The sequence below is a fragment of the Salvelinus namaycush genome, chromosome 27 (genome assembly GCF_016432855.1).
Source record: "Salvelinus namaycush isolate Seneca chromosome 27, SaNama_1.0, whole genome shotgun sequence".
In the NCBI taxonomy this organism is placed as follows: domain Eukaryota; kingdom Metazoa; phylum Chordata; class Actinopteri; order Salmoniformes; family Salmonidae; genus Salvelinus; species Salvelinus namaycush.
In genome coordinates this window covers 8,500,514-8,514,926 of record NC_052333.1, presented here as the reverse complement: position 1 = coordinate 8,514,926, position 14,413 = coordinate 8,500,514, and the positions used below count along the sequence as shown (strand labels likewise).

General features: G+C 40.6%; 1 protein-coding gene across 3 annotated transcripts; it reads left to right on the top strand.

Moving 5' to 3' along the window:
• The first annotated feature begins 824 nt into the window (after positions 1-824).
• Positions 825-13,367, top strand: LOC120022619 (otolith matrix protein OMM-64-like). 3 transcript variants are annotated; one of them, XM_038966594.1, is made up of 20 exons: positions 825-908; positions 1,715-1,776; positions 2,824-2,847; positions 3,321-3,386; positions 3,495-3,536; positions 4,753-4,788; positions 4,907-4,960; positions 5,786-5,824; positions 7,483-7,659; positions 8,449-8,481; positions 8,607-8,684; positions 8,795-8,854; positions 9,083-10,117; positions 10,508-10,552; positions 10,704-10,760; positions 10,882-10,935; positions 11,025-11,087; positions 11,698-11,763; positions 12,422-12,503; positions 12,605-13,367. In XM_038966594.1, the coding sequence occupies exons 1-19, from the start codon at positions 898-900 to the stop codon at positions 12,448-12,450; spliced, it is 2,031 nt and encodes a 676-aa protein (XP_038822522.1). In that variant the 5' UTR covers positions 825-897; the 3' UTR covers positions 12,451-12,503; positions 12,605-13,367. The 3 variants fall into 3 exon arrangements, with proteins under 3 accessions (XP_038822522.1, XP_038822521.1, XP_038822523.1); XM_038966593.1 differs by having other exon boundaries at positions 7,480-7,659; XM_038966595.1 differs by lacking the exon at positions 11,698-11,763 and having other exon boundaries at positions 7,480-7,659.
• Positions 13,368-14,413: the final 1,046 nt, after the last annotated feature.

Genomic DNA, 14,413 nt, shown 5'->3' with positions numbered 1-14,413 from the left:
GCCTCACGTTCAACCCTGGTTTAAACTAGTTTAATGCTAGCTGTTCCTCTGCAACGCCTCTGTCTCTCTGTCAATTCAATTCAAAGCGCTTTACTGGCACGGGAAACATATGTTTACATTGCCAAAGCAAGTGAAATTGACAATAAACAAAAAGGGAAATAAACAATCAGAAATTAACAGTAAACGTTACTCACAAAGGTTTTAAAAGAATATAAATGTTTCAAATGTCATATTATCGCTATGTACAGTGTTATAACGATGTGCAAATAGTTTGAAAGATAAAATAAATAAACATAAATATGGGTTGTATTTACAATGGTGTTTGTTCTTCACTTGTTGCTCTTTTCTTGTGGCAACAGGTCACAAATATTGCTGCCGTGATGGCACACTGGTATTTCACCTAGTAGATATGAGAGTTTATCAAGACTTTTAAAATTTGTATTATACTTCTTTGTGGGTCTGTGTAATCTGGGTGTCTCTAATGTGGTCATACATTTGCCAGGAGGTTAGAAAGTGCAGCTTGGTTTCCATCTCATTTTGTGGGCAGTGTGCACATGGCCTGTCTTCTCTTGAGAGCCTGGTCTGCCTACGGCGACCTCTCTCAATAGCAAGGCCACGCTCACTGAGTCTGTACATAGTCAAAGCTTTTCCTAATTTTGGGTCAGTACAGTGGTCAGGTATTCTGCTACTGTGTACTTTCTGTTTAGTGCCAAATAGCATTCCAGTGTGTTCTCTGTTTGTCAGTGTGTCTCTGTGGCTCACAGGCTCTGCCCCCTAGGAGCAGAGGGGGTGGTGAAAGTATAAAACCTCTTGGGCTCCCTCCAGCCACACTGTAGACCTACTGGAAACTATAGAGACACCTGAGTATCGCCCCACTGGCTAAACTATCCCGTCACAATGCTGTCACGGTAAGTGAGCACTAACACAAGGGTGGCTTGCATTGGGCATTTGGTTTTGACTTACGTGTGTGTACGGGAACTTTTAAAATGACACAATCTATTTGACATATTTGGACAGCTGTATTCTTGGGGGAAGTGTATTTGTTAGTCTACCTGTAGAAGGAAACTTGAGACGTTTAGACCTGCTGAGGGTATTTCAATGATAGAGAGTGGGGAACAGTTGAATTCATTGTTTTTGTGGGAGTTTTTTGTGGGATCGCAATAGCTTGGCAATGTGTGTGTCCTTTATGTAGTTGTTCCAGATTTACTTTTTTCTTGCTCAATCATTAACTTCAATAAAAATATCATCACTGATATCAATGATGATACTGGTACAAGATAAAGTGACGGGACTCTAAATAGTCTTTAAAAAGATTTTGAGAATTTACCTTTAAAGTCAAAATAGTTCACAATAATCCTTCATTTGACTTTTCATTATATTAAAAGATGAAAAGTATATAATGTACCAACATATCATTGATTAATTTTTTATGAACTTTTCATTGATAATTCATTATCCATAATATATATTGAACATAAGAACATCCATAAGATACTTTGCATTGCTGCAAGTTACATATATTCTTATTATACTGCAATGAGCAGGGGAAACACAGTTCCTCCTACCTGCTTCCATTCAAATACTATTTTTTCCTTTTCCACTGCCACTATGACCCTAAGATGGCTTCTAGGAGAAGTCATTACATCTGTTTGACTAAAGTATTGTTTTAAAAGTGTCGTGACCAGTTCTATCTCTGTGTTCTTCATTCTAACAGAACGTTGATTGTTCCTTTGATCTTTACTTTGGCTGGTCTTGCTCTCTCAGCCCCCATTACTGGTAAGAAAACATCAAATTAAACCTTCTGTTAAATCTTATAATTGTGCGGGAATTTAGAATATTTCCATCAGTAACTACAGCTTAATAATAATGTAAATTTTTTTAATAGGTGAACAAGACGTCTAGAGACGACGGTTTTCATTTTAGTTTAATTTCAGTTTCAACGCAATGACAAAACATGCTTCACCTTTCCAGTTATCCAGTCTGTAAGCTACTATAAGCTACTATAAGCTACTCTAAGCTACACTGCAAACATCAAGTGAGCAAACAAAATGACCATTACATTATGTTTAAGGAGGCATTTGCAATGTATACAGCGACCTCCATCCATCCCATTGAATCACAATGGGAGTCCTCTGCTTCTCCACAACGGTAGTGTAATCAGAACCCAGGTCACTCTGTGGAGACACAACGGTAGTGTAATCAGAACCCAGGTCACTCTGTGGAGACACAACGGTAGTGTAATCAGAACCCAGGTCACTCTGTGGAGACACAACGGTAGTGTAATCAGAACCCAGGTCACTCTGTGGAGACACAACGGTAGTGTAATCAGAACCCAGGTCACTCTGTGGAGACACAACGGTAGTGTAATCAGAACCCAGGTCACTCTGTGGAGACACAACGGTAGTGTAATCAGAACCCAGGTCACTCTGTGGAGACACAACGGTAGTGTAATCAGAACCCAGGTCACTCTGTGGAGACACAACGGTAGTGTAATCAGAACCCAGGTCACTCTGTGGAGACACAACGGTAGTGTAATCAGAACCCAGGTCACTCTGTGGAGACACAACGGTAGTGTAATCAGAACCCAGGTCACTCTGTGGAGACACAACGGTAGTGTAATCAGAACCCAGGTCACTCTGTGGAGACACAACGGTAGTGTAATCAGAACCCAGGTCACTCTGTGGAGACACAAAAGAGGTCTGTTCTCTTGTGCCTGATGTGGGATAGAGAGAGAAGTAGGGTGGGCCTCACATATGGTCTATTCAAATGGAGATAAATCCCCAAACCACTAATCATGCTCCCCTATGCATCTTTCCTTTGCAGATGGAACAGAGGGAGACAATGATGGTAACGTGTAATTTGTGTTTTATCATGACGTTCATAATTACCACAACAGTTAGAAAATTACAGGCTAATAAGCTTTGTTAATTATAAGTAGTGTATACACATGCATGTATTTGTATTTAGTCAGAAGTACTGTTTATGATGGAACAATGACACCATTCATTGTGCTGTGCTTCAGAGAGAGCTGCTGCCTTGCTAGAGCACCTTAATGTTAAGCAGACTGACAAGCCCTCCAGTCAAAGCCTACACACATAGGTTACATATGGATCGCTTCCGATATGTGCTTTGTCTTCTGATTTCATTTACATTCATTTTCAAAACACTGGACTGAAACCTCAACACTGCTAAAATCAAATCATTAGAGTGTTGCATGATTGAATACATTAAGATATTGCATTTTATAATTTGGTATTGGCTTAGCTGGGTGATCATTGGCAACTGACAAAGTGGGTGCTATGATACTATTCTGGTCTCAGGTGCCAAAGATGGCGGAGGCCCCACTGGCAGCCCGGTAGTTGCAGCAGCAGCTGGAGACTCTGTAGGTTTGTATTGACTCCAATGTATCTCATACCCAATACCTAGTTAAACACACCAGGTATGTACCATTTCATACCGACGGAAACTAAACAGAAAACCTCTGTTGTTCACAGGGACCACAGATGGGACTGACTCTAGTAAAGAGCTGGCTGGAGGTATGAGTGGCTGGGTTTGGGGACTGGGGGAATCTGTCTTTCTATCAAGGAAGAAGTGTATGAAAAAAGTATGACGTAGAATCAACTCAACTCTCAAGGAAACCAACTCTGTAGATTAGAACAATAATTAGGATGGTGATTCCCCCTGAAAGTAAAAACTTTAACTGCACAGGACCAGTGAAGGACGTTCAACATGAGAGAATTAAAAACTGAGCTGTTGATTGTGACGCTAATTTGTTTTTAGGTGCAGTGGATTCCACAGATGCACCAGATCAGTGTGTGTGTGTGTGTGTGTGTTGACTTCAAAAAGACAACCCATGTTGAGCAACTCAGAGTATAATGTGAAAAACGCACACCTAATTCATTAGCCACAATTATACAAATTACAGCACATAATTAGTGAGCAGACAAAATGGGCCTGCTTTGAGACTATCATGGAGACACTTAACTATCCTCTATAGAGGAACTGTAATATCGGACACTCACATAAACCTGTATGTATACACTATAACAACAGCACCCATGAAACATAGCTTGACAAATGCTTTCTAGACCAGACATGAGTAAATTGTCATAGTTTCACCTGTCACCAGAGAGCGGCAGAGACCGCCCTAGAGACTATTATGACACTCAGGTGTTTTCTGTTAATAATTATGATTCCCTTTTATGTGAGGTGTGTTTTCTGTTACCTTTTGCAGAAGCTTGATTTGTTTTCTGTGTGCGTTGTCTCCTGAGTAGTTATCGAGTCTTAGTGTTTGTTGTTTTCCCAGTTTTACATTTTACCTACTCTTGAACGTTTTCCCAAGGGTTCCTCGGTTGGTTCTCTTCTCTGCTCCTGGGTCCTACCTCATCATGCACCATAAATGTGTCAGAGTCTTACTATTTGCAGTGGGGCCATGCTAGAGGTTTAGACAGTTGACAGAATAAACCAAATGGTTCTCAAATCCAAGCCAAAGATATATCAATTCCCAAACCTTTTCATGCCATAAAACATTTTACTTACTGCCTTCTTCAAACACACATTCTATAACATCCACTTTAAACAGTATTTGAAAGACAGTAAGCCCAATCAAAACCATTTACCAATTAAAAAATATAATAGTAGTATTGATCTTGTCCAGACCAATTTTATTACTGAAGAGTCCATGGCTAAAACAAGTTCAATGGCCAGACGTCGAACTCCAACTCACCCAATGTTTTCTTCTTCATTTATCAGATGTGAGTAGCAGTGATACATCCACAGACACAAGCAGTGAGTCACCAATTCATTTGAATGGAAATGAAACACACTGACTATTGGGAATTTCCTGATAATTACAGTAATGGTGACTTCAATGACAGCATCAAAGTCACCCGTCCTTGTCTTCCAGATGTAGATACCAGCGTGGAAACCCCAGGCAGTCCTGATGGCCCTGATGCCCCAGGTGAGGCCTAGGAGTAAAATACACAAAGGTCAAATGTCAAAGATAAGGGTTATGGCCAAAGGTCGAAATCATTCGATAAGAATGAGCCGGTTGACGTTTATTGTCATGAGTCTTGTCCTGGAGGCAGAACTGAGAAATTCCCCCTTAGATTGGCAAGCTGCAAAGTCAAAATTGGCTATATTGTAAAAATGAATGAATGTGTTGGTCTTAATTTCAGGTTAGGGTTATGCATCAGGCTTTTCATTGTGGTTAAGGTTAGGGTTAGATTTAGATTTAAAATCAGATTTTATGACTTTGTTGCTGTGCCAGCTAGTGACCATTCTGCAGAGCTGCCTCCAGAACAAGATTCATCACGAAAAATGCTAACCAGCTGGTCAAAATCTGTGAAAGTCCCTGTTGATGATGAGGATTTGTTATTTCAATTCATGCAGAAACATATTTTTTTGCCCAGGCGAGTGCAGCATGCTGTGACGTGCTGTGCCTTGAAGTGCACAGAAAATATATACACTACCGTTCAAAAGTTTGGGGTCACTTAGAAATGTTATTGTTTTTGAAAGAAAAGCACATTTTTTTGTCCATTAAAATAACATTGAACAAGGACATTTCTAAGTGACCCCAAACTTTCGAACGGTAGTGTATATATACTTCATCTGCATGTCCACTTTAAAGTCACTCCGAATTGGACAAAGCTGTGAGGAGAGACAAACTTTAGCCTCATATCTACTGTCAAAATGCTGTATAGTTGTATAATCAATAACAAGGTAAGAAATGACACAGTATTTTCAAGCCTTCCAATAACACTAATGTCATTATGTTACGATGCAGCTGAAGCAGCGGGCAGCCAAGATACAACTGATGCAGCTGGTGAGTGAAGAGATAATGTCATTATGTTAAGATGCAGCTGATGCAGCTGGTGAGTGAAGAGATAATGTCATTATGTTAAGATGCAGCTGATGCAGCTGGTGAGTGAAGAGATAATGTCATTATGTTAAGATGCAGCTGATGCAGCTGGTGAGTGAAGCGATAATGTCATTATGTTAAGATGCAGCTGATGCAGCTGGTGAGTGAAGAGATAATGTCATTATGTTAAGATGCAGCTGATGCAGCTGGTGAGTGAAGAGATAATGTCATTATGTTAAGATGCAGCTGGTGAGTGAAGAGATAATGTCATTATGTTAAGATGCAGCTGGTGAGTGAAGAGATAATGTCATTATGTTAAGATGCAGCTGGTGAGTGAAGCGATAATGTCATTATGTTAAGATGCAGCTGATGCAGCTGGTGAGTGAAGCGATAATGTCATTATGTTAAGATGCAGCTGATGCAGCTGGTGAGTGAAGCGATAATGTCATTATGTTAAGATGCAGCTGGTGAGTGAAGCGATAATGTCATTATGTTAAGATGCAGCTGATGCAGCTGGTGAGTGAAGCGATAATGTCATTATGTTAAGATGCAGCTGGTGAGTGAAGCGATAATGTCATTATGTTAAGATGCAGCTGGTGAGGGAAGCGATAATGTCATTATGTTAAGATGCAGCTGGTGAGTGAAGCGATAATGTCATTATGTTAAGATGCAGCTGGTGAGTGAAGCAATAATGTCATTATGTTAAGATGCAGCTGGTGAGGGAAGCGATAATGTCATTATGTTAAGATGCAGCTGGTGAGGGAAGCGATACGTTTTGAGAGATGTTCTTGCCACCCAAGGCCACAGCTTCCTCGTTCTTTTGTGTACAACAGCTACTTTTAGCCTCAGAAAGACTAAGCACAGCTGGGTACAACAGCTACTTTAGTCAAAACAAAGATACAAAGTGAAACACAAATTCTTCTATTATAGTAGTTATTATACATTGTACAAAATGGTAGTTATAGGTGACACTTGGATCCCCAATTCCTCCTTCCCTGATACATGTGTAAATATTGTACTATAAATTGTGCCTTTCAGTATTATACTTACAGTGCCTTCAGAAAGTATTCATACTGCTTGACTTATTCCAAATGTTGTTGTGTTACAGCCTGAATTCAAAATTGATTTAATATATTTTTTTCCTTACCCATCTACACACCCCATAATGAGAAAAGTGAAAACATGTTTTTAGAAAAGTTTGTAAATTTATTGAAAATGAAATACAGAAATATCTAACTTACATAAGAATTCATACCCTGAGTCAATACTTTGTAGAAGCTCGCCGATTACACCTGTGAGTCTTTTTGGATAAGTCTTTAACCTCTATGGGACGGTTGAGCTAACGTAGGCTAATGTGATTAGGATGAGGTTGTAAGTAACAAAAAAAAATCCCAGGACATAGACATGATGACAGTGAGAAGGTGTCAGCAGAGGTTTTGGGTAAGAACTTTTCTCTCTGAATTCCTTGTACAATAACCAAGCTCTGACTTCACTGATCATCAGAACATTATAACTGTAACAAACATCATCAGTGTAACAAACATTGCTATAAACATCAACAGGCAGACTTAAAATATATAATACATCTATGTTGCTTTAAATTATGATTTCACAATCAGCAGATGTGGATAAGTCTCCAGAAGATAACTCCACAGACTCTCCAGAAGATAACTCCACAGAGTCTCCAGAAGATAACTCCACAGAGTCTCCTGACAGTGACTCCACAGAGTCTCCTGACAGTGACTCCAAAGAGTCTCCTGAAAGTGACTCCACAGAGTCTCCTGAAAGTGACAACACAGGTAAGTGTTAAAAACAGACTGATTCAAAAACAAAATGTGTAAGTTAAAGTACATTGCTGCTGGTGAAGATAAAGACAGATGAAAGATATGCCAAAAATATGAGGACATTATGACGTGGAAAAGTGCACAGTACACAACATTAACGTTGGAGATACACGTCTAAGAGTATTTTTCTTTGTCCATCAGATCAGTGTTTCCCAACTCCAGTCCTCAAGTACCCCTAACAGTACACATTGATTAAACTCATTGAGGTCTTGATGATTAGTTGACACGTTGAATCAGGTGTGCTTGTCTGGGGCTACACCAAAATTGTGTGCTTTTGGGGTACTAGAGGACTGGAGTTGGGAAACTGCATTAGATGACAATAAAGATGAAACAGAGTCAGATGATACCTCTGAGGGTAAGGGACTAAAGACTTGGATTATGTATCTACAAAAATAAATACTTGGATTCTGACATTAACTAATCATAACATGAGGCAGGTGAACTCCTTGCAGAGAAAGACAAAACATAGTTATCTCCACAGTATTTTCAATAGGAAGTGCTGCCAGTAAAAAAAGTTCCTTTGTTTTGGTAGTGAAGAACTAGAACGGTCACAGTGCAATAGGTCATCCTCTGTCATTCCACAGACAAGGTCGACAGGGACGATGCTGTAAATACCGCCGTTAATACTGTACGTCCTCCCACCCTCAAAGCATTGATAAATAGACAATACATGACCCTGTCTAATGAAAACATGATTAGGTACTCATAATAAAACAGACAATGAACTTTGTGTTTCTTTTCAAGATGAAGCGCTGACAGACGTGCAAGCTGACTCTGGTAAGTATGAAGAACAACGTCAATGTTTTCATCATATTGTCATACTAGACAGGTTCATTGGCAATACAACGACATCAAATAATAGGTTGCGACAGTTTGATGACATAAATCATGTGTGATTGTAGACGTGACCAGTGATGACACGGAGGAGGCCACGGAGACAGACAAAGATGATGACAAGAGTGACGACAAGAGTGACTCAGGTGTGTTAAATTGACATTTCTGAACTGGATATTTATTGTCTGGGAAACTGTCCTTTTGAGCCATTCTACCCATCAGTTGGTCATAAACCTGTTATTTTCTTCACCTCAAGAGGATGCAGATGGGAAGGATACTGCAGGCGAAGAAGAAATGTTAGATAATGACTCTGCAGGTGAGTCTACTCATTGAAGTTTGTGTATCTCTCACCCACAAAGGGTCATTATAGGGAAGGTCTCTCTACTGGTGTCCCCCAGGGCTCAGTACTATGACCTCTTTTGTTCTCACTACTGGTGTCCCCCATGACCTCTCTTGTTCTCACTTGGTTCAGAACTACATATTCTACGTCATATACCATAATAATTAATTACCAGAATGTCTAAACACTGTCACTTTTCTGCAGATGCTGCCACAGACAAAGACGATAGTGATGAGGATAAGGACATTGAACTAGATGGTAAGGCCCCTGCAGAAGAGAAGGACAGCGCAGAAGACACAGAGACAGAGGAAGCGGCGGATAGCGACAGCAAACAAGACGACGCAGACTCAGACACTAAGGATGACAAGCCAGACAAAGATGACAAGAAAGACAGCACAGATGACAGCAAAGACAGCGACAGCTCAGATGACCACAAAGAGAGCAGCGAAGAAGAGGCCCGGATTCCAGAGGAGGAACCAGAGCACCAGGAAATAGAAGAAAAGGACAGCGAGAGCCAACAGGACACCTCAGAAGAAAACGACAAGCCAGACAAAGAAGATGAGAAAGACAGCGACAGCTCAGACGACAGCAAAGACAGCAGCGAAGCGGATGTCCAGTTCTCGGAGGAGGAACCAAAGCAGCAGGAAATGGACATGAAGGACAGAGGTGACGTGGGGGAACAGCAGGCCAGCCCTGAAGACAACATCGAGGAGGGAAGCCCTGTAGGGAGCCAAGAATTTGAGCCTCTACAGGATTCGGAGGAGGAGGCGGAGCTGGAGTCAAAAAAGGAGGGGAAGCTGGAGGAGGCAGAGAAGGAGGAGCTGGATGCGGAGATGAACCTAGACACAACAGAGTCCGACAGTAAGGAGGACAGTAAGGAGGACAGTAAGGATGACAGTAAGGAGGACAGTAAGGATGACAGTAAGGATGACAGTAAGGATGACAGTAAGGATGACAGTAAGGATGACAGTAAGGAGGACAGTAAGGAGGACAGTAAGGATGACAGTAAGGATGACAGTAAGGATGACAGTAAGGAGGACAGTAAGGAGGACAGTAAGGAGGACAGTAAGAATGAGATTAAGGATGAGAGTGAGGATAAGACTGAGGCTGACGCAGACTCCAACAGCAAGGAGGACATTGGGACCAGCGATGCCCCTCAACCACAAGAAGATGACAGTGAAGAGGACACTGAAGTCCAGCCAGAGGACACTGATGATAGCATGATGAAGGAGCCCAAAGGTGCGGTTACCACTACTAAACCATAGAAATGTGGCTAATAATTAAGCCATAATGAAATGTACATATGTGATTCCCTGTAAAATGGGCTCCTGAGTGGCCCAGCGGTCTAAGGCACTGCATCTCAGTGCTAGCAGCATCACTACAGACCCTGGTTCAATCCCAGGCTGTATCACAACCGGCCGCGATTGGGAGTCCCATAGGACGGTGCACAATTGGCTCAGCGTCGTCTGGGTTAGGGTTTGGCCGGGGTAGGCCGTCATTGTAAATAACAATTTGTTCTTACCTGACTTGCCTAGTTAAATAAAGGAAAAATATCAAAGCACTAAGTATTACATTGTGAGTGGTATTGGTACCATATTGTGATAACTGAAACACTGCTTTCTGATACAGATTCTGATGATGCTGACAAAGATGATATGGACAAGGATGCCTCTGGTATGTCTATCTATCTTGCATGTCACTTGATCCCCTTGCTTCTTTATCAGCTGATCCATGCAGCACTGAATCAAAGACACTGGGTAATTTGTATCAAATGTTCCATCATTTCATGCTATTTCTCGATGTTATGCACATTTTCTTTTCATAGACTCGGAGGATGACAAATCTGAATCTGATGCAGAGCCAGGTGCAGATTCACACAAAGGTTTGTTTCCTCTGATCCTGAATCATATCACCTGTGCTTTCAAATGGCTTGGTCTTTAGCTGTTGTAACGTTCTAATTCATTATTGTGGCTCAACATCATATATATTAATCTGGTCTTTAGATGAGGTTGAGACCGACGAGGATTCCGATGATGCGTCAGAGTCCATGGCGAAAGGTTAGTCAAAGCCATACAAACAAACGTTCACATTTGAGTAATTGAATTGAAATAGTAAAATAAAGTCTGTTTCGTGTTTTTTTACTCAGATGACGATATGGATGATGATGATGACATGGATGGGGCAGAAACAATGGCTCCAGATTCAGAAGGTAAGGACCAAAACTGACTTACATCTTTGGGTAGTTACCAATGAAAGGCCCGATCATGCTAAGGCTTCCTCGACCAGGGGAAGAAACAGTGCATGTGTGTGCACCAGTCAACTCAGTCAATGTGCCATGAAGTAAACATATCTTTTGTCCCTGTGACTTTTCTGATCAGATGTATGTTTGTTTGAACAGAGATAATGAAGTCTGATGAGATGTCTGTTTGTTTGAACAGAGATAATGAAGTCTGATGAGATGTCTGTTTGTTTGAACAGAGATAACATCTCACAACATTATGCAGACACACACACACATGCACACGCACACACACACACACACACACACACACACACACACACACACACACACACACACACACACACACACACACACACACACACACACACACACACTCTCTCTCTCTTAGTACTGTGCAGGGAGTTATCTGACTCATTTATCCAAACACATGAGGTACAATGACAAGTATGAGGACGAGAACAACACAACGATGACAGAAAGTTTAAAATATATATATATAAACCTACATACTGGGAGCACATAACAGAGCTTTACTGGGAACAGTGTGGATTGGAATAAACATCCTTTTCTCCCTCAGCTGTTCCAGCTGACATTCTGGACCAACCAGACCAACAGGATTACATGACACAGGGTGACTCTCACGGTAATGTCAGCAGAACACTATGACACACCAAGCCACATCAGCACATTAACATATCATATATGCAATTTAGCAGACACTTATTTTCCTCAAATAACCTGTATCCACGCACATTGACTCAGTATCGGTACCTCCTGTATTTTTTATTTAACTAGGCAAGTCAATTAAGAACAAATTCTTATTTACAATGACGGCCTACCGGGGAACAGTGGGTTAACTGCCTTGTTCAGGGGCAGAACGACAGATTTTTACCTTGTCAGCTAGGGGATTCAATCTAGCAACGTTTCGGATACTGGCCCAGCGCTCTAACCACTAGGCTACCTGCCACCCCGTATATAGCCCCGTTATTGTTATTTTATTAGTGTTCTATTAATTTTTACTTTAGTTTATTTAGTAAATATTTTTCTTATCTCTTATTTTTCTTCAAACTGGCTTGTAAGTCAGCATTTCACAGAAAGGTATTCGGCGCAAATACAATTTGATTTGACTTACAGTCATGTGTGCAAACATTTTACTTGTGTACATCTTACATCCGTTTCAGACGTATTTAACCCGTCTGTCACTCTCTGACGTAGAGAGAGATGGATATGATCCATTGTACTGTATGATGCTGTCAGATTGTATTCATTTCTATGTACTGTATATCTCATTTTGTTTACAGGCGCTGATGCACCGGCCGCCCAGTCTTAGCCCTGTAGCTGGAGCCCACAGGACGCTGTGAATGGAATCAGACAGTTTGATAGGTAGCTAAAGCCATATCCATTGATTTGTACTTACTATAAGAGGAGAGGTACGTTGTACAATGACATTTTTTTTCACTTCATTCCATCTCTTTTCATTGCAGTCCCATCATGGTGAATCCCACATAAACCAACACGTCCTCCCGCAGTCATGACAACAAACAGCGTAAAAAAACTTACGTTCCTTAAGTTCCTTAACCCTCTCTTGCCACTCAAAATGGTGAAGGTGTCTACGGGGATACAATTAAATTATTCTACTGTTTTGGTGTACATTACATTTTTACTCACTTTTTGACTGCATTGTTGTTTTTTGGCATCTCAAGGGTAGTTTAATATTTGATCATGGAGAATATATATTTTTTCAACTTTGTTTTTGTTAAAGACAGTTTATTTAAGTTGTGACATCATCATTATATAAGTTACACCCCTGTCTAATCAACTAGCGTGTTGATAAAATGGTCACCATGTTCCCTTACAATGCCCTTGAAAAAAACAGAAGTCTGTTTTTTTTAAGATAGCACTCAATCATTGTAGGTTTGCTAGGTTTCTGCAGGTTGTGGGTTACTACAGTTTTCCTCTTGCTTTCATGTGATGCATTGCTGTCTCAGTCCTTGACAGAAAGCTCAATTGGCACTTTTTCCTTAACCGATAAAAATAACTCTACTGGCTCAGTTCAACATTCATTTTAAAGTTATGAGAAACATAAGGTCCTTTATACAAAATGAAGTGTACATACAATGTCTTTGATCAGATATAATCTACATTGGTTGGACAAATGGTAAAATAACAATTGCATAGACATAATGAGAATTTAATTTCATAACTGTATGCACACAGGGGGGATATCTAATAAAGATTGAGTTGTCAGATCATTTTTGGGGGGCAAGTTTGTTGGGATAAAAAGCAGCATGTGTGTTTTTGTGAATGTGTAAAGGATGTGCTGATGAAACGAGAAGCAAGTAAGAAGCCTACTCACTGACTACCAGGACATTACAATAATATCAACTATAAATAATATGATAATATAATGAACGAACAAATATAATGTCATAACAATAATCAATGGAGTTACTAGAATGTGATGCATTGACAATTGAAATACAGACACACATGTCAAGTTGAATAGTAGCATACTAAGTCCTACATCCAGGGTCTGGGATAATATACCACATTAGTAACCAACACAGCAGATAACCTTATCAGACATTGTAACACTATAACAACACAGAATAACAACACTGTAATAAAAGGGATTATGTCAATGATGACATGAAGAAGAGGTGTGAAGTGCACTGGCCTGGTAGCAATCACTGTATAGCTACAGGTAAGTCAGGGCCAGGGGCCACACATTTATCCTAAACGGTATCTTGAGATACCACATTACATCAATTGTTTTTCATGTCTTCCAGTATGTGCTGTTCAACACTCCTATTTCTGACAAACCTTTCATTGTGGATGGATGAGTATTTCCAGGTAATGATATTCCCTTGGCCTTCTTTTCTTTCAATCCAACAGTGTCACTGTGGCTTTTGTCTTATAAGAAAGCATCATGGCATTGCTTATTTCCTCGTTCCTTGGCCTTGTTGAGAAAGAGTGGTGGTCTCTGAAAGTGGCGCAACTGTCCCAGCGTCCCAGTAAGAAGACGGAAATGACCAGTAAGAGACAGATGTACAGAACACACATTTATTGCCACACTCAAGACAGACACACACACACACAGCAAACAGGAAGTGGACTAGGTGGAAGTGAAAGTGTTGTAGTGTAAGAGATTTACGGTCAAAGATGCCCTAAATACCAGTCAGGGAATCCAGAAAAAGCATTGTCCATGTGGATGTGAGTTGAGGTGGAGGACAGGAATTTCTTGAGGTTATTTCAACCTGCCCTCCTTGAGACAACTAAAAAGTTCAGGGGCT

Excerpts from the sequence above, each read along its gene's own strand:
- LOC120022619 (XM_038966593.1), top strand. Across the intron at positions 4,961-5,785 it reads TGATGGCCCTGATGCCCCAG|CTGAAGCAGCGGGCAGCCAA; the intron begins GTGAGGCCTAGG and ends GTTACGATGCAG. Across the intron at positions 10,936-11,024 it reads GTCAGAGTCCATGGCGAAAG|ATGACGATATGGATGATGAT; the intron begins GTTAGTCAAAGC and ends TTTTTTACTCAG.